This window comes from Atractosteus spatula, chromosome 3, assembly GCF_055471065.1.
Source record: "Atractosteus spatula isolate fAtrSpa1 chromosome 3, fAtrSpa1.hap1, whole genome shotgun sequence".
Lineage (NCBI taxonomy): Eukaryota > Metazoa > Chordata > Actinopteri > Semionotiformes > Lepisosteidae > Atractosteus > Atractosteus spatula.
In genome coordinates, this window is record NC_142708.1 from 46,074,335 (window position 1) to 46,095,292 (window position 20,958).

At 35.9% G+C, this 20,958-nt stretch overlaps 1 protein-coding gene across 1 annotated transcript; it reads left to right on the plus strand.

Moving 5' to 3' along the window:
- The first annotated feature begins 208 nt into the window (after positions 1-208).
- On the plus strand, positions 209-7,226 carry LOC148837832 (protein FAM240C-like). The gene is made up of 3 exons (XM_088909820.1): positions 209-273; positions 3,857-3,993; positions 7,112-7,226. Exons 2-3 carry the CDS (start codon positions 3,860-3,862, stop codon positions 7,224-7,226), a joined length of 249 nt encoding a protein of 82 aa, XP_088765946.1. The 5' UTR covers positions 209-273; positions 3,857-3,859.
- The last annotated feature ends 13,732 nt before the right edge of the window (positions 7,227-20,958 follow it).

Here is a 20,958-nt window from a genome sequence, read left to right on the forward strand (position 1 = left end):
CAGAGCACATTGCAGAATGAACGGAATTGTAAAATTACCCTCCCCCATGCTTTCAAGCTCTTTTCAAAAAAGGCTGGGTGAGATGGAGACCTTGTGTCACTTGTTCACAAATAAACAACACTGGGGAGATGGAATGGGTATCTTGTATTTCCACAACTTCTGTCATTACGCATTGTGGCTGTGCAGCAGGAGACAGTAAACATACAGCTAACAGCATTTATAAAGAACACCTGCATTTCTGTTACATACAGAAGAGTGCATTTTACATCTGCAGTAAGTCCTTTTACTCTCATTTTGTGGATCTATGAATAGTCTTTTCTGTTTGATTTCTCTACTCCATGGTAGCCTCATTGCACAGAAGGAGGGAATTCTGTTCAAAGAATACGATCATTGATCTGGACTAAGATAGTCCTTTCATACTTCTGTTGAATTTATCAACAGAATTTGTTTTGTCTTGGTCACTGTAAATGCTTTTTATCTCTGCTGCTGTTAACACAATCAGTGCTGACAAACCTCAAAGGTAAATAACAACTGACAATATAAAAGTGAAAGGAATTGTTATGCTCTCAAAGTTTTAATTATGCTGCTTTTTTATGTCAATATAAAGGGGACTTCTTTCTATTCAAACCTAAATATTATTAGTTTTATGTGTAGTTTTTAGTTAATATCTTTTTAGTTTAATTACAATTCAGGAAACGGTTTGACACATGATTCAACATTTGGATGACTATATAATAAAACAAAAATTAAAAATCAGTCAGCATGTAACTAATTTATGATATATGGAATGATTTTGTTTATTGAAAACTGTAATTTCAATTATACTTACTGAGTAACCAAATAAATATATTTGGTTTGTTTTATGTCGCTTGCAACAAATTACTTAGATTAAACACATATTGTTTAAATATATATTTTATTTTCTAATATTTATCCTGTATGACTGTTTTCAGTTTATTTTGACATTGTACCCATTTTACATCACTTGCACCAAAAATTATTAGAAAATTCCAAGATACATATTTAAAAATAAAAAAAACAGTTTTCTGTTAAAGCTGTAATAAAATAGTAGTAAATATGCAAATATATAATTATAATTATGATCTAGAGTATATGTACAGTATGTAAATATCATTACTTTTTATGTATGATGTCATAACTACCAGGTTCAGCTAAATTTGTATCACATATTAACATATTTGTCAGATGGAATGGGGGAAATATAAGTAGCTATATGTATTTAAGAAAATGTACAATATACTAAACAATTGAAGGGAAATAAAATATTGAAATTTTTATAAAAGCTGAAAATATTGTTAAGTATTTCTTCACATAAACATATATTTTACTTATACAGTATGAAAATTAATGTTTACTACAATATATGTATAGGTATGGCCAGTAGCCATATCTCCCTGCAACTCACAACTGGCAACCCACTGAAGCTAAGCCGGTGTGAGTCTGGTCAGTACCTGGATGGGAGACCTCCTGGGAAAAACTAAAACTTTGCTGCTGGAAGAGGTGTTAGTGGGGCCAGCAGGGGGCACTCACCCTGCGGTCCATGTGGGTCCTAATGCCCCAGTATAGTGACGGGGACACTATACTGTAAACAGGTGCCGTCCTTCGGATGAGATGTAAAACCGAGGTCCTGACTCTCTGTGGTCATTAAAAATCCCAGGGTGTTTCTCCAAAAGAGTAGGGGTGTAACCCCGGCATCCTGGCCAAATTTCCCTTTGGCCCTTACCAATCATGGCCTCCTAATAATCCCCATCTATGAATTGGCTTCATTACTCTGCTCTCCTCCCCACTGATAGCTGATGTGTGGTGAGCGTTCTGGCGCACTATGGCTGCCGTCACTTCATCCAGGTGAATGCTGCACATTGGTGGTGGTGGAGGGGAGTCCACATTACCTGTAAAGCGCTTTGAGTGGAGTGTCCAGAAAAGCGCTTTATAAGTGTAGGCAATTATTATTATTTTTATTATATGTACATATACAATAAAGACCATTTCCAGTGAGCCAATCAGTTGTCTTCAGAAATCTCAGCTTTTACTGACCAATATAACAAAAATACAGAAGTAATTTCAATTTTCCACCCCATATAAATCAAATCAAATGTGGATAAAAATATTTGATGTCTAAATCATTGACACTCTGAAGATTTATGCAATCAAATAAAACTGAGGACTTAGGGATGGAAAGGTAGTTGACCTCATAACTGCATGATGCAAGGACACCCATGTCTTCAAGTGCTTATTTCTTGGAAAAGATAAATGGAATAAACAAAGTACTCTCCCTTAGAAGTGTGTATAATTCAGAAATAACTGAATGACTCAGACAAGCACAAAATGGAATTAATATGTTTTTCTGAAAACGTTAGTTGTCCTTGATGACATCATTTATTTTCATTGCAGCGTATCTTTTTTGACACTTAATTATTTTCTTTTCAAAAAATATTTGTAACATTTTCTGTATCACAGCCTTAACAACACCACAGAATGCACAGTATATGATGCAATTTCATGATGAGGAAAGATTGGTATTTAGTAAGTGTATCTAAACATTTAATAGAATAGTGCAAAACAAAGCATGAAAATATTGTAGATAAAAGCAATTCCGAATTAGATTTTGTGTACAATTATGTTGTTTAACTTGCAAAGTTTTCATCAATATACAGTACAATGTCAATGGAATGATTTTCCATTTTAGCATCCTGCAAAAATATTTTAATTGGAACAATTGGTGATTCTCATAGCCAATCTCTGCTCTGTGCTGATGTAAACCTTTTCAAAGTCAGTGAAAACAATTAAAGTGTCTATAAATTGCTTTGTAGATACAAAAGCTTAACATATACTATTGTATCCTGATACTTCTGTTCATTTATTTTAATGGACTGAACCAGTGAGTCCAACCAAACTGCAATTATAAAGTTACTTCTTGCAGGGGCAACTGCTAAAGTTACTGTACGTTCTGAACTAAAATGTACTGCACCTGGGTTTTGTTTTCAGTAGTTTCTGTGTGTTCATATTTGTTTTTTCCCATAGCTCTGTCTCTTGATTGTAAATGTGTTTTTGCTTGCACTACAGTATGTAAGTGAACAAGGCTGCCTTTTCCCTCAGATCTTGACACTGTAATTTAGAGAGAGCTGGCAGTGTCCTCTCTTGTGTGGGTGGAAGTGTGCACATGTTCATAAATTCTACTTAATCCAGTTATGATATTTTGGTAGAAGCAGCAATTAAATTTTGGGGGCCATTATTTTAATTAGAATGTAAAATACAAACAAATAAAATTCTATTAGTTATAAATTTTAAGTGTTGGCATTGGCTCAGAATTGTACAATAATGTTTATTTCCCTTAATCAAAATGCAGTGAATTTTAAAATTAATGCCAATGGATCACATTTAACAAGTGCTTTATATGCCTCAGAAGAAGAACACTTATGTTAAGAGATACCTCAGGAATTTTCCATTTAATTGACCTCCAGTAGTTCAAACAACATTAAAGATACTTCATTTCCTTCCACTCTCACCCCTTCTTCCTCAAATTTGGATTTCTTTTATATGAACAAACATCTTTTTTTCAGTAATGCAATCCAACAGATAGACACAGTGGTTGTCACTACCGCCTTACAGATACCAGGTCTCCATAAGGAGGTTCCATCTCAATGGGCAGAATGACCTTCTTCATCTGTGGCCTTTCTTATGTTGTCAAGTTCCGTGTCTCAAAACCGCCATTCTCATCATTCATGCCGTTCTGCTACTAGTTAACTGCTGTATTGGAATTAATTTGAATTGCAGATCAATTCATATGCCTATAAATCCAGAATGTATTACATGTCTTTTTTGTTACTTGTTTTAGAAGATGAACATGTCATGTCGTGAGGTGCTGATTCATGATAGACGTACAATAAAAAGTTACTGGGAACAGATAATTGAACGACACTGTCAAATTGCTGAAAATGAAGATGCAAGAATGAAGAACAGTGCCTTGTCCAAGTAAGCATATTGAGTGTGTTCTATAGACTAGCATTTGTGATCAGGTTTACAGAATTTAAAATTAAACATTAGAAATTAAAACTCAGTGCTGATGTTTTGTCCATTATGAAGATCCTTGCAAAGCACAATGGGAACCAATGAAAATAATGGATTGTCTTGTTTTACCCCCAGGGCTGTGCACTTAGACTGTAAATAGCAAAAGGTCCACCCCAAGATCTGTATACAATATCATTAACAACATGTATTTTATAGTTGATGAACCACTGGACATATGGTTTAGAGAAAATACGTGCTTATTAAGCCAACAAAAAGCACAGAATCATATGGGCTTAGGAAATAGATGTACAGTACATAGCACCCTCCATAAGTATTGGGACAGTAAAGTTAAAAATGGCTATTTTTGCTTTATACTCAAGCATTTTGGATTTAAGATGAAAAGATTAATGAGCTAAAAGTACAGAATGTCACCTTTCAATTCTGGGTATACGGTGCTAATGTTTTAATATAAATAATTTGAATTTTTTATGTGTTTGTACTCATCAGAAAAATTAATTAGTTAGGGGAGATGTGTGGAGTAGTAGTTAGTGCTCTGGACTCCTGAATGGAAGGTTATGGGTTAAGATCACAGGTGGAGACACTTGTATACCTTTGAGCAAGCAGTCTCATCCAGCCAACCCAACTTAATAAATGAGTACCAACATCTGTATTAAAAATCCTGTAGGCCACATGAAAGTGTCAGGCAAAAGGAATCAACAACACCCAATTTTATATGATCTCAAATTAGATTCGCCAATAATTAGCTTGAACTAAAGACTACAATACAAGGCAGAAGAAGGGCCATCCTGTGGTCATATTCCTCTGACACACTCATTTGTCAGAGCAATCTAGCTTTTTGAACCCTCCAAGCTCCTCCTGAGGAGTTAGTTGCAATTAGAAGAGCGATGTCACTGATGTCACTGCTGTCTTGCAGGAGTCTGGCAGTTTCCAGAATTTGCTGTCAAATACCTTGGATGTCAAAGCTCATCTAACCTGGGTGGGTTGGAATCCCAAATCTTTACTGGTTAAGCCCACTCCAGCTTTCTCTCTGTTCAGTGTTTAATATTTTTTTTTTCTGTTTAGGGATAATGCAAAGTCCTGCATTCATGACAGTGTATACTATTCTTTTTAGTCTAATCTAATTAAATTGCATTTAAATTAGTGTTTGGGACAGAAATTACTACATATATGCCTAAAACATTTAAATGTGTAGCATGTGGATTCTCATATTTTCTAAAAAGTTAAGATCACTTATAAGTTAATGTTTTAATTGTGATTGAAGCTCTGATCTAGAGAGGTGAATGTACCTTTTAAATTATTTTAATTTTGTGAAAAAAAATGCAAAAATAACACCTAGAAGAAAATACCACCATGACAATAGCAGAATAATCCAGAGCTTTGTACATTATTAATAAACGGTTGAAAATACAGTAACAATAGTAGAAGAAAATGTATAAATAACGTTTTTTTTACAAAACAACTGTAGTTAATGTTCATTACATTGTTGGTCTTATTAGATTTATAACTTTCTATTTAAGATTTTTTTCAGGGTTTATAAGTTTCTTTTGCCGTAACTACCTGTGTTATGTGTTTGCTTTCACTACAAGAGCATTATAAATGTGTTTAGAACAGGAGAAATAGAGGCCATGAAAGTTAAATTGATGATCAAAGATAACCCATTCAGCAACAATACTGAAGATCTTCATGGTATCTTTCCTCTAATTGTTGTACACTTATCTCTGTTTAAACAACCTTGCTGTTAAAAATACTACAGTGCCCTTAATCTGACCATCTGTCAATCCCCACTTACTACTTTTATCTTAACTACAGTTCTTCAGCCCAAGGGCACTGACCAAGTACAATTAACTCAATTCTAAAACAAAAAAAGAAAAGTAAAGTTCAAAATCATTGTGCTGCCTTCCTCTGTTACCTGCCTATAACCTCTCACAGTCCCAGTTGTGAAAATTGTAGTTTTCCCTTTACTAATAAGCTATTCTTTCTATGTGTTTGATCTAAATCTACTGACTGTTTCAAAATCTATCATGTTTGTGAACATTTTCAATCTTTTGTTATGTAGAATTTTCACTACTCAGCTTTTGTATAAAATAAATTGCAGCAGTACAAATTTATTTGTAAACAATATCATATTTGTTAAACATTGCCACTAACATTTATATAAATTAGTATGTAAAAAAGTGTATGCTCAGTAAATCTGTAACAGCCAAAATAAATACTGTACATTTCCTTAATGTAATTCTGTCTTTGTTGTACTACATATAAAGATATTTAAGGCTGATGTCCATGATGTCCATTATCAAGTTCACCTGTGCAAGGGATATGAGCATTTACTGAAAACCTCAAAATTTCATGCAATGTCACACATCACAGAAGTAATGACATTAAAATACTTTTTTAACTCAGAAATGAACAGCTGAGGCATACCCTTTTGGAAAAATCCGTAGCCTAATTTAATATATGCACCAAGCTGTCTTTAATTAACAGCTGCTCTTATTTATATGTATTGCAATTTGCAACTCCAGTTACCAAGACAACCTAATTTGTAGCCTCCAAGAATAATTAACAATTTATAATTATTAAGCTTTTACAAGCAGTGAATATTAAAAATGAAAGTGCCTTCACATTGCTGCAATGTTAAGACATTGAAGTTCAACAGGTTGGAATGCTCACTGGAATTCAATGTGATAATCAGAGACCTTTGAGTAATTTCACACATGCTGTTTTTCCATGCTGTGGTGTTATATGATACATTTGTTTTATTGTAAGGTCAGGGGATTATAGAATAGTTCTGTAAATAACATGAACTTGTGATAAAGTACATAACACCCCTCTGTGATCATTTGGCTTATCAATGTGAATCAGCTGGCTTTGCATTCAGAAATGTGAGACTCCCTCTGAGGTTCATGAGGCTCAAGGCCTGTACTTAACACTTATATTTAAGGTCAGATATGTGACTTTATTTCTTTCAGCATCCAGAAAAGAAATTGAGCAAGATGTATAAATTCAAGAAGACATGCTTGAAGCTGAAGCCAGCTATCTTAACTAATGCCTTATCTTGACACAGGTTGCGTAGTGAATGGATCACAAAACTTGAAAGCCGAACAAAACACCTGAAGAGCTTTAATGAGGATCTCCTAAAAAAGAAGAGAGTAGCCCAGATGACGTCAAGCCTGGGTTAATGCACCTGAATATACTGCATAACACAGGAGGTAGTAGTTAGCAGTTTGGCATTCCATAGTTCTCTAAATTATTTCAGACAACAGATGTTACAACTTTAGATTCACTGTTAAAGTGATAGTCTTTACTTTCCAGACATATAAAACATAGAAAAGTTTTACCCTTTTAAATTATTGATTGCCATACTTGCCATAAGTGATTTATTCTAATCTATTGACTGTTATGTAATCAATTGATTTCTTGGCAAGAATTGTGCCATAACTGGAATGTTTTAGATGTTTTCATTTTTCCTTCAATTCAACTCAACGTGAAGATGAAGGCTTTAAAAACCAGATGTGTAGTACCCATAGTATAGTAACTATAGTTACTAGTATCTATAGGAAAACTTGCAAGTCATCTGCCTTGCTCTATAACTCTAGGCAACTAACCTACAAGTACTTAAAAGATCTAGAAAGAACATAGATCACACTATGGTTAATTTAGCTACTCAAAGTTTTTTATTTGTCACTTCTTTTTTATTTTTATTCATTTCTTCTTACGAAATTAAAAAGAGGTTACACTGAAGAGCATAAATAGGCAGAAATAATCTCTGTCGTATGTCACACAGGCTAGGATCTGCAGCTGTGGGTTTTTTATTGGAATGAATTTCTCAGAGTTTGTGCATACATTTTAAACTTTGAGAAAATGTTATATTAGTAACTGCCAAGTTTTAAACCATACATCCTACACTGCTGTATGTCTTGTTATCAGTAGATCAGATAGTTAAGTACTCAGCTGAAGTCTGTCACAATTGTCAAAATGTTAATGACTGAGTGACTACATGAATGTCAAATTTGTTGAGGTGGTTCACATAAGTTAAAATAAGGTGTGAGTGTGTAAGTGAAAGAAGAGCTTACAGTCAGTAATCAAAAATATAAATATGGACATCAATTTGTATATATACTGTACACTATTATTTTGCTTTATTCAAGGAGGAGTGATATTATGAATGTATTAACATTAAAGTTGTTAATAAAGTATAATGTTTTAATGCTAGAAAAGACTTAAATTTGGTTTGAGATCTTGAAAGTTAAATTGAAAGAATTTGATGATATTGGGGAACCACATTTACAATTACTCTTAAATTAAGGGTTGACTAGGAAAGGAAATGAAAGAACTGCAAAAGAGGCAAGAATGTAACAAAAGAAAAAAAAACAATTAATGTCAGACTCCTGCATCAAACTGTAACAAGGACAAAAAGAAAATGCAGTAATGGAAATTTTAATTAGATGAAACATGAAATCTCTTACCCAAAGAAATACTTCACTCTTGGAAAACTGAACCCATAGTCACTAGAGATCCATAAAGTGGTGCAACAGGCTACACAGAATTATAGTTTCAGCCCCATAAAACATTAACAAAGAAAGTTCAAAACATCAACTGACTGAATGTTATCATCGTATCATCCTAATCCACACAGAAGGACAAGGAAAAGCACATTGTAATCCTAAAGGGGCACTTTCTTGTTGAACAGAGCTTATATTTAAGGATGTTAGTCAATGTATATCATAATTACCAACAAAATATGTTAGACAGTGGGAGATCATTAAATGTTTTGGGGTAAAGATTAGAAGTAGTATCTGAAAAAAAAAACATCTGTTTTACTGAAATGCAGTTTAGCTATTTTTCAAAAACCATGACATGTCCTGAATGAAACTAAGTAAATACGAGCCTGTAAGAAAGACAGATACTTGAGAAACAGAATTAGCTGTCACTAAGAAACTCAGTAATACATGACATCTGTTATATACAGTAGCTTTAGTACAAATGAGTGTTATGCTTTTTACCTTGATATAGCTTTTGCTATTTTCTTCCTCCCACAATAAACATTGAATTATGCATATCAAAATGATGTTTGTTTTTCTTGCTAGAAGATCAGGATTTTTAGTAAGACCTGTGTGGTTTTGTTTTTGAAAAAGAGATGCAACACTTTAAAAGTAATTCTGAAGTTTGGGATGTTTTTGAAAAGATAAAAGAAAGTTGGTTGCAATCATCAACAGGAAAAGCAGAATGAAAATGCATGGATGGAAAACTTGAAGGAGATACCAATTGCTAATTAAATTAGATAAGATAATAGAGCATAATTAGGGAATGAACACAGTTTTAACAGATAACAATCAGAAGAGTGGGTTGTTATATGAATTTCATGACTTTGTTATCCACAGAGGAAAGCTTTTCATTAAGAGCACTGGTTTAGAAAAAATGCATCTAGAGTGAAAGCGAGGAAAGATAAAGGACTAAAGGCCAGTAAGAAAGTTCTCTTTTTTTCTTATGGAAAAAAGATAAGGCTGCTTATAGAAACCAGCAAAGAATGAAGTCTGTTCAAAGAAAGTTAACTACAACAGTAGGTCAAAGTAAGGCAAAAACATAAAATAGATCACCGATATTGAACTCCTGTTGAAAGTTTTGAAGAAATCTATCTTCATACTATTTCATCACAAATAAAAAAGTACAAATGGTGAATATTAATAATTTATTGTGGTAAAAAATGTTATTGTGTTAACCTGAGTCATTCACAGAAGTATTGTTAGCGTATTTCTTCAGAATGAACCATGAAAACAAAATAGAGGACACAACTGGAAACTAAGCGCAAGTGTATTTTCAGAATGGACAACAACAGGATTGACGTCTTTACTCAAAGGCTGTGGGAAGACAAATCAAGCTACCAAGACATGTTGTTGAACCTGATACCCTGGTTTCTTTCAAGAAATATCAGGATAAGATCTTTGGATCAATTACAGTATCTACTAACTAGCAAACGAGCTAGATGGGCCAAGTGGCCTCTGCTTGTTTGTAACCATTCTTAGATTCTTAATTCAGGTGGATTCATTGCTTTCTTTCAATTAAACACATGACACTGCCCATGAAACTGCTTACTTGTCACAAATAATAATAAGTAATTACAGTATACACAATATGTTGCAAATGTATTCACTCTTGTCCATACGTACAAAAAGACTGTTTTTTCCAATACATAGTCAAGAGGAGCTGGAGCGTAACCCTGCAAGCAAGTAGTGCAAAGCAGGATACCCCCCAGATGAGATGCCAGTGCATCAGTCAATCACAGAGCACAGACGAAGTCAAACACTCACAGCAGTTTCCTAGAAGTCAATTGACCTAACAATATGTTTTTGGACTGTAGGAGGAAACCTGAACACTCAAAGGAAACCCACACATACAGTACATGGGGAGAACATGTAAACTCGGCCGCAATGCTAATCATTGCATCACCATGCCACCCTTCACCCCTGTGCAATGATGATGATGTACCATTTTGTTGAATTCCAAATTATGTATTGTACAGAAACATCATTGTTAAAATTTGTAATCGTAACTTGAGTGCTCAAACCGAACACTTTAATGGGTGAAAAAAATTAAACTATAAATATAAAAAAACTAAAATATTATATTTCATATATGTTCACCCCCCTCCCCATAAGCCCTTACTTGGTGGAAGCACCTTTTTAAATATATCTGTACCAAGTCTGAATACCAAAAAGGTGTGATTTTCCCATTCTTCTTTGCAATTTTGATCGTCTATCAGATTTACAGCGGGACTTTGACTGGATGGCTCAAGGACATTCCCTTTCTTCCTGTTCCTTTGTAGCTCTGGGTCATTATCCTGCTGAAAGGTGAATTTTTGTTGTACTTTTAGGTCTTTAGGAGAGCAAACCAGGTTTTCCTTTCATATGTGTCTGTACTTTCCATGTATTCTTCCCTATGTCTTTACAATCTTACAAGTCCCTGCTGATTAGAAGATACCCCATAACATAATGCTGCCACCACCATGCTTCACATCTAGAAATAAGTGTTAACTGGGTAATGTACTGTGTTGGGTTTGCACTAGATGTAACACTTTGAATGTAATGTAAAAAAGTTCAATATGTTCCAATATTGTCTCATTTCACTTACAAATAAATTATTATATTATTAGTATTTATGAAGTAAGCCAAATCAAGATCATTGTATCATTTTAGTACAGAGACAGGGTAATGCTCATATCATTTCATAATGATTTGCTTTATTAGAAAAACATGAGTTAACTTTGAGCATCAGATTACACAAAAAATAGAGGTATTTTGTGACTTTTGAATTAAAATATTTGGTTTAAAGGTTTGTAATGTGCATTTCCTGAGCAGGTATGAACATTTATTGAAGTTCTGGAATAGATGTTTAAACAAATAGATGCCTGCCATCTCTTATTATGAAATGTAGTCTCTAGTTACTGACAGAGTGCTGACAGACACTCAGCTTTTGCTGAACCTCTGACCCTGTGACAATTTTTTTTATGCTGATGCTTTTGAGCAACATGTTTGTCAGCTATATGACAGATTTTTGACCAGCTAGATAATACTGGACACAAACATTCTTAGAAAATTGCATTTAATTTAGAATGAATATTAAAAACTAATATCTACAGTACAAATAATATCATTTGAGCCTTAAGATGGTAGTGATGGTAGTGATGGAATAAAACATTACAATTGTTTACTTCATTTAAATGAGCATTTTATTTTTTGTTTCAAACAACAAATACATCAACACATTAAACAGATGCTTGTAAGGTGGCTCTGAATAAAAGATGTGATCAAGTAAGGGAAAAAGAATTTCCTGTCACAGACATCCACCAGATGGACAAACAAACAGTCCTCCCACAGTTCAAAGACATACTTTTTTTTCCTATCAAAATAAACTTTATTTTTGAAAAACACATCTCACAATAGTAAACATTCTCACAATATGTACACATTTTAACAAATTTTGAAATTACCATCAAATAAAAACTTTCCAAAAGAGGTGATTGTCCATTTTCAATCAGTGCAAGTGGATGATGGGGCCAGATTACGCAATTAAAGAGTCCTTCAAAGCCCTACCACTTGCTTTTGTCCATTAGCTCCTGTACAGGGCCCAAAGTCCTTTCCAGCACTCCCTCGCCATGGAGAAGCCACAGTCCAAAGATAGACAGGTAGGTTAACTGGCTTCTGGGGAAAATAGCCCTTTGTGAGCGAGTTCATGTCTGTGTCTGCATGTGCCCTGCCATGGAAGGCATCCCATCCATGGTGTATCCTGCCTTGCGCCTGTTGTTTGCCAGAATAGACTCCAGCTTCCCCCCAGTCCTGAATTGGATGGTTAGAAATTGGATGGATAGATGTATTGTAGCTAAGATATTAATGATAATGCTGCTCGTGATGAGTGTTTAATTGAGAGACTTTAATAATGCAACAAATAAGAATTGTAACCAATTGGTCATTTTACATATAGCCATTCCCCCAGAATACTTTTTAATTTAGAAATCCTAGTCTGAAATCTATAAAAATACTGTGAAGTAACAGCCCTTTTTCATGTATGTAAAAAACTAAAGGCAGTAAGGATCAAAGATCTCTCTGAGCTGAAAGACTTCATTTTACCTCTCCCAGCCATGATTACATTGACTGTTCTGTTTGCTTCCTTCAGAGGGATTCCGATACTGCCACACCAGAAATACATCAGAAGCCCAAAATACCCCTGAACTATGTTCACACCTTCCCTTACTTCTCAATTATATTTTATTTTCTTTCTGAATGTACATATATATATATTAAATTCCACTGGAATTCATGTCACAGATTTCCATCTTTTTGGATCCTCATTATCATCTCCAGCTCATTCTCTTGATTCTGTCTTCCTTATCCACCCCTCGGCTTCATATTCTTACTCTCCTCATTGTTCAAACGTGCTTGAAGTAGGAAGAGGGCTCCACAGCTACTCTTCATTTTTGCTATTCATTGGTGTGGAATAGAGGTGCATATAACAGTGCCTCTTAACTCTTGTTAAAAAGACACAGTAATTTGAAGTCAGCAAATTTGACTGAATTTGCATTAATGTGGTAATTTTGTCATTAGGGTTCTGTAATTGTGAGAAATACAAAAACAACAAACTGAAATTATGCTAATAGCCCCAGAATGAACTAGTATGCCCTAAAATAGAGAAGTAGCTATTTTTCTCATTCTGTCACTGACTTGTTCTAATTATAGGTCTAGCTCATTCACCAGATACAAGAGACATTAATTTCATGATTCTGTATTTAGCCTTAAATTTTTTATTTACCCTTTAATATATTATTTTAGTCCACTTGATATTGACACTTATTCATGTATGACTGTAAAATGTATGACTGACTGATACATTACCTAGAAAATATTTGTAATAAAAATGTACTTCTTTGTGAATAAAATGTCATACTGTTTAATCCCACAGTTGCCTAAGAGGGTTGATTGTAACTATTTGCAGTTTTCCAAATATCCCCATGACAGCACAGTTGAAATTTAATGACAGCATTCATGCCCATCACTGGTCACTGGTCACTAAATCCCACTCCATTGTCATTATTCTTTGCGGAAACTGTCAACAGATATAAAATAAATAGTTGTGGGATTTATTATTTTTGCTGACTGGTTTTGACCAGACATTTGCTATAGAGAAAAATAACACTGGGGATTAAGAAATCAGTTCTTCAAACCATATGACATTGTTTGAAAAGCAATAAATAAGCTGTCATCTTGATAGGAAAGAAATGTCTTAAACGAGCCATTTTAGTTACTTATAAAGGCTTCTAAATAGATATATAAAACAAGTCCATGCTTTTTTAAACAACTGTATTTGATAATAATTTCTTTTTAAATGAATTTAATTGAAGTGACAAAAAATAAAATCTTTCCATTAAAGGTCATGGTACAGGTAATGAATGATCAGTATATCACCAAAGAATCTGTGGGACATTATTTAATTGATTTTAACAAAAAAAACAGCACAGTGCGTTTTAGTGTGACAATCTTGAATTATTTGGAGAAATCAATCTTTTGACCTATAATAGCCAGACGTTTTCAAATAAACTGTTTAGGACATCCTCATAAATTAACTGCTCTTCATTTATATAGACGGAACATACCTTTGCTATATATCTGCCTCTATACAACCATTGCTTACAGAACGAGAGAAATATTTTTGTGAAAAAATTGTATATAAATCAAATGAAAAAGGAAAGTACTACACGTAAAGTTATTATTTTAATATTGTGCAGTGAATCACTTATTCATGATGATTATTGTTTCAAAGAAATGTATGAACTCTAGACATATGGTATGACATATCACTTTTACAACAAGGAGGAATAATGTAGAGAAATTCAAAACAGAAAGAGAACACAAATTAATGTTCAACTAATTAAAACTACAACATGCAAATCTTTTATAAGGATTGAAAAAAGTATCATGTAATATGTTATTTTTTAATATTACAGTATTTTACAAGTTTTCCATGAATTTCTCTCTTGGCATCTCCCATTGATGGTTTCAAAATGTCAGTGTGACCCTGTGGAACACCTTTTTACTGAACACACAATACAGAGATAAACCTCAAGTCAGCATTTGGCAGTGGAAATCTGGATAGATTGTTGTCTGTTAAAAGGCACCACCAAAAAAGGTTTGAAAGATTTACATACATTTAAGTTTTATTATCATAGCTAAGATAAGTATTGGAATGCAAAAGGGAGTAATTTACAATATATTAGATTCTAGTCTATTAATCTTCTGCTGAAAGAGTAAGATTTATGAAAGACTATTTTATTATATCTCTCCTTTCTCTAGAGTTTGTTTGATTTGTGTATAAATGGAGTGTGGCAAACAGCTGTTGTTCCTTCTCTCAGATGTAAGATAAAAAGCATCATAAACATTTTTGGACATACTAATGCATTGTCATCAGTTGATCTATACCCACTGTGCACTATAGAATTATTGGGAGCCAAAGGTTAAATATTCTTAGCCATTAATTATAAATATTAAAACAAATATTTATTTTATTCTGAGTTTTAAATTAATTTGCTAAACTATTAACATATAATTAAAAAATGAGACATAACTGCACTAAGACCTCTTTTACATGAAGATTCTTTTTTTGCTTACTTCAAAATTATTAACTTTCTGTCCTTTGCAGAATATTCAATCAACATCTTTAATTGAGTATTAAATCATTCTTACTAGTCTACAAAAGGAATTAATTGTAAAAATAGCCCTTTTGAATGACTGTATATAAAGATGGCAAAATAATGTCTAATTGAATAGCATGGAAACTGTCAGATAAAGGTTTGTTGCTATTTTAATGATGACATGATGGCTCACAACTCTACACCAATAATAATAATTGCTTACATTGCTTACATACAAAGTCCCAACACATTTCATGTAAGAGAGGACTGTTATTTTTTTTTTACTTTATATATTGCACCACCAATGTTGGGGGCATTTGGCAGCCATTATGAAACTACACAGCAGATTATGTGGAAAAATGATCAATTACTTTAGTAATTAAATTAAAGGGAGATTTTTGGTTGGCAAGTTGCTTGGTGGTGAAGTGATTAATAATTGGTGCTGTAGCCATGGGTTCAGTCCCTGGAGTGTCATCTGTGAGTTTGAATGTTCCTATTGTATGAGTTTCCTCCGGATGCTCCAGTTTCCCTCTATAGTCCAAAGCTGGTAAATTAATTGGCTTCTTGGAAAATTGCCCCTGTTGTGAGTGAGTGCACATCTGTGTCTGTGTGTGCCCTGTGATGGACTGGCATCACATCCAGGGTGTATCCTGTCTTGTGTCCATTGCTTGCCAGGATAGGCTTCTGTTCCCTTGCAACCCTATTTTAGATAAAACAATTAGAAAATGAATGGATGGATTTGGGTTGGTTAACTGTTCAAGCCAAAAGGAGAATTTATCCAGGAGAATAGTCACATTCATACTGTTACAAACACTGTCATGGGATCTCCAGTGTCCAACTAGTCAGGACTTCATTTAGCATCTCTTAAGAGGCGGTGTCCTTTGTCATCCTAAAGAGGTATTATGAAGTATAATGATGCACTAGTTTGGAAAGGCAAAATTGTAATTCCACCTGTGGCTCCACCAGCCTATATCTCTATACACAGCTCGACAAGCAGAAGGAAGAAAATACTTTACTTTGCATTCACTTCAGATAACACATTTGAACAGTATTGGGCCCACCCAGTGAAAGGTACTCAGTTTGAAGTCCATGATCAGGGTCTCAACCTGGGTCATGTCACTAACTGAGCTCCACCTAGGTGAAAAGGAGAAAAGGAGGATGGGGGTGAGCTGGAAAAATCTGCCCGCATTCCTCATTCAATCACAGGGTTTGTTGCTGTTATCCAAAGTGAGAAAACCACACAACTGGCTATTCCAAATCAGGCAAATATAACATTAGGTAATTCTGAGTTCTGAAAACAATGTAGACTTGAACAGTGTAATATCACATAGGCACCATTATTACAATATAAACCAGTCTGATAAATAAAAATACAAACTAGCAATGAATAATTTGTGTAGTCACCTTCACTCATTGTATGAGCTAACAATGTTAACGAGTTGTGCTGGTGATCAATGTGATGGCATCGCTTGTGAAGATCATATGTATCTGTGGTGGTATTTTCTTTGTTTCTGAAATAAATTTCAGAAGAATATTATTAGTGTGGCCATTAAATAGTAGAATAAGTAGGTTTAAATCATTAAATACTGAAAGGAAAAATGTTTTAGCTTTATTTTCCTATGTTTATTGCAATAGGCTGAGACTACAAAATATTGAATCAATTATTTCCAAATTACAGTGCATTAAATGCAAGGCAAAATAATATAATAAGAGAGGTGGAGACTCTTATTTTCTTTAATCTTTCACTAAATAAATAACTGATAAATACCTGGTATATGAATAAAAGTCACATAATTCCCCATTATTCCTTCATTAACTCCTCCTAGTACAGGAGCCAAACCATTTTAGTTTTTCATACAGACAGGCAGACTATTACCTGTAATCTAGCACTGTTAATTACATCAAATATTGTAAGTGTAGCGGTAAGGCTTATTAAAAATACAGGAATTAAGTTTTCTGCTCCCTTGCCATTCTCTCTGTCTCTCATCTCAGTGGTGCTGGATACAGAGAGGCCATTCCATTTAGTTCACATTTAAGGTGTTTTTCTAGCTGATGGAGTTTCCTAATAAGGAACAGCTGCCAAAGCTGAGATTCACCAGCCACCCTAATAAATGGTCATCTCTGATGCCTTACTGTCTGTGAGATTCCTTGGGAGAGTCTCATCCCAAGGTTTACAACCCTAAGGTCAGAGTGCATTGTTACTCATCCTCCACCTCAATCAGCCAATCAGGAACTGGTAGGGCAGGGTAACCCCACATGGGTCTTGGATGCCCACGAAACTTTTAACCAATGAACGACCGTAGTTCCTCCAGATAAAACAGGCAGCACAAGACTCCTCCAAGGCTCCTCCAGGACATTCTCAAACTCATCTCGGACAATCACGTAACGGCCAGTGTGTCCGAGTGCCAGGACTTTCCTTTGTTCTAAGAGTCGTGAACGGAGGTCGCCGCGCATAACCAAAGGATCCGCCGGAGGATAGCCCGGCAGCAAGCCTCGTGAACCGCTGGTAATCCATCATAAATGCTCGCCTGATCAACGAGTGAACTACGGTTCGGAACTGTCAACAGCTGAATATCAGTATTTAGGACAAGTGCTACATTGGGAACGAACCGGCCTTCTTCCCGTCTAAAGAGTGTGACCTGCTTGGACCTGGAGTCACTTTTCATGTGCACAAACTCTCACTAGTAAAGCCAAAACTAACTAGTCGGTCTTCAGAGAGCCCACTGTGAGCGCGTCGCAAAAGAAATCTCTCCCTCCTTCTCCCACACCTCCAGACGAACCAGAACTGCCTGGCAACGGGCCACAGAATGCTGAGTAGACTTAGCAACAGCAGATCTGAATCTACACAGATTGGATGAGTATTCAACATTCTGCATTACAGCTCTAGAATTCAATTGTTACCTCAACCTGAGTTGATATCAATTTAATTCCCATGAGTGATGCACTTGCTTGCGAGTATCTAGTGTAGAAATTGTAATCTAAGTTCATTCACGAAACGGTCGAAATGAATGGTGAGGTAAGATGTGAAAACTGGTTTAAATTAAATCCTTTTCTGTATGAGGTTTAGACTTCTAAACAACAAGCTGGAATTTATGGCAGGAAAGGGGGTTAACTGATAAGGATTCCAGATGCGAGGTAGGAACCCCCTGGGGATGTAATCTTAAACTGACCATTTGGCCAGGGTCTCTTAACTGGCCAAATACCATGACCCCCCTCTTTACCATAATACTGAGTGATGTCAGAAGCGGAAAGAAAATACTATATAAACTAAAAGTTTGTACCGGCACATTGAACAATATTTCGGTTTTGTTGTTTCTTGTGGGAAACAAGACTTCGGCTTTATTGTTCCTTGCATCCAATAAACTCATCTGTTTAACTTCATCTCGGGATCCAGAACCTTATTCTTTCTGTTACAACAATATTGGCGTAGTCGGCGGTGCTCCGGAAGGCGCAGAACTTCCCATCGGCAGGAGAGACGATCAGCGTGCACAATACTTTGAGGTAAGGACTCCTCTTTTTAAAAAAAGTCCTGACTCTCTCGTCTGACCGATTGGAAAGTCTCTGTTCCCTGCGAGAATCGCCTGAGATGACTGAGTAAACGTGAGTTCCTGGATACCTCTGGCCCGGGGAAGACACCGGTGTATGTAATGGGTGGTTTGCTGTAAGCCCAGAAGTTGGTCTGGCAGACGGTGATTCGCGGTATTGTGCACAGGCGTTCGAAACTGGTGTATGCCTTAATTGCGCGTGGAGTTTTTGAATGGGTTTGGACCGTTACCGCGGAGCTCAGAACTGGGTTGGGCCTTAAATGTGCACAGGAGTTCTGAAGCTGACTTGTGTCTTAAGGTAGGCACGTAATCCAGAACTGGTTTGGCCTTAAATGCACCCAGGAGTTCTGGGCCTTGTGTGCCCAGGAGTTCTGAAGCTGGAGTGGTGCTTTAAATGCACATATAATCCAGGACCGGTTTGGTCTTAATTGCGCTCAGGGGTCCTGAGATTAGCTACGCCTTGATCGTGCACGGATTGGCGTGGCGTGGTTTTTGGTTTTAAAGGGAACAGGAGAGGAGTAGAAGATATATATGTATGTTTTTTGGTGTTTTACTTGTTTGTGAATACATATACACACGCACGAAACTAACATAAACACACCTCATAATAAAAGAGCAAAGCACTAAGTAGCAGGATTTAAAGGACGTTGAGATCTGAGAATAGCCCTGATTGAGCTCAGTGCTTAAGTCCAACCCGGGGCAAAAGCAGCGATGCTGGCGTTCTGGGGATGGTGAATTACTGATCAAGGAAGGGAGTTCTCGAGGTCTCGTTCCTTGCCTGTGAACAGTGCTGTGTAAGTCCTCTCTAAAGACTCTGAGAGGCATTTAGATCTTGAGGTAACAGATGCCTTAGCTGAATGAGTGCAGGAATGCACAGGATTTCCAAAAGTGAAAGCATCCCCCTACTGTATGAGCTGTTACCTCACATACGACAAAGTAACTTTTAAAGAGATCGAACATGTGTGCTAACTGATGGTCTGAGAAAGTAGTATAAGGGTCCGTTTATATATCGGAAAAGTGTAAGTTGACAGAAAAGAAGGAAAAATATGGGAAAAGCTGAGTTTGTATATGAGTATTGGCAAAAGCACAAGAGATGTAGCTGCCACCCTGGTGTGCGGCCGGCACCAGTGGTGGCAGATACATGAGAAAAAAAAAGAAAGAGAAATTGGAATGTGATTACTTAAAAGTGTGTTTACGGGAGAAAAACCCGAAAGAAACAAATGAAAGAAAAGATACTTTATTCGCTAAAAGAGTATGAACAAAAGGGAAAAGAGGCAGTACAGGAGAATCAGAAACTAAAGGAAGAATTAGTTCCTGGTCGCACTGCACTAGTTAATGTGTTACAACCGTCAACTAAATTATATCCTGCTCTCCCATAGGGGAACAGACAGGCAGGAAATGAAAATAATTGGGATCAATTCCCACAGTGGTCATATGAAGACGGGGGGTCTGAGTGGGATGACACCTGGTACAAGTGTGATAGAGGTGGAACAGGGACTCCCCTCTTAAAGGGAGGGTGCCCGCAGATATGTACTCTCACCCGAAGTGGGAAAGGACTTGATGTAGCAGGGGCTGGCGCTGCTGATGATGGCACTACTCTAACTCCATCTCGCACCCCGTCTAGGGGGTCCGCACTCGCACCTACCTTCCCTGATTCCCCCATATGACCAAATCCAAAACCGGAAGATATTGACTGGTGGGCTAGAGAAGTACCGCACCCAAAATTAGGAATGCAGCAAACCTGGAGTGCGCTTCAGGAAGTTAAAGGATTCATGTAGTGAAACAAAATACAGCGCATTTTAGTACGAAGAGAAAAAATATATTCTCGATGTGTATGTGTGTTTTATAAATTTGTGTGCCGGCATGTATGTGTGTAACTGTGAGTTTTGGTATACTAAATGATGGTGCGGGTGTGTTTAGCCAGCCGGACTGGCTAGAGACGTAACTAAAGAGACTTGACGAAAATCAACTTAAAGAGATTGGAAAATATGAGATCGTCTGAAACGTATAAGTACAGTACAGGTGGACTTAAAAGGAGTTAGATAAACAGTTTTTGTATTTATATACAGTTAATTGTAATAGTGGAAACAAAAGTTGGATTAATTCGAATGTCTCGAAACCAGACATGCTGAAACGCTGTAGGTTTAGAATCATGACTGGGGATAACACCACTGTGAGATTTGCAGA

What these genes read in the sequence shown, in the direction of transcription:
- LOC148837832 (XM_088909820.1), top strand. Translation starts at nt 3,860, where the DNA reads ATGAACATGTCATGTCGTGAGGTGCTGATTCATGATAGACGTACAATA. An exon ending in AAGAACAGTGCCTTGTCCAA is followed by an intron (nt 3,994 to 7,111) that starts GTAAGCATATTG and finishes ATCTTGACACAG; the next exon opens with GTTGCGTAGTGAATGGATCA.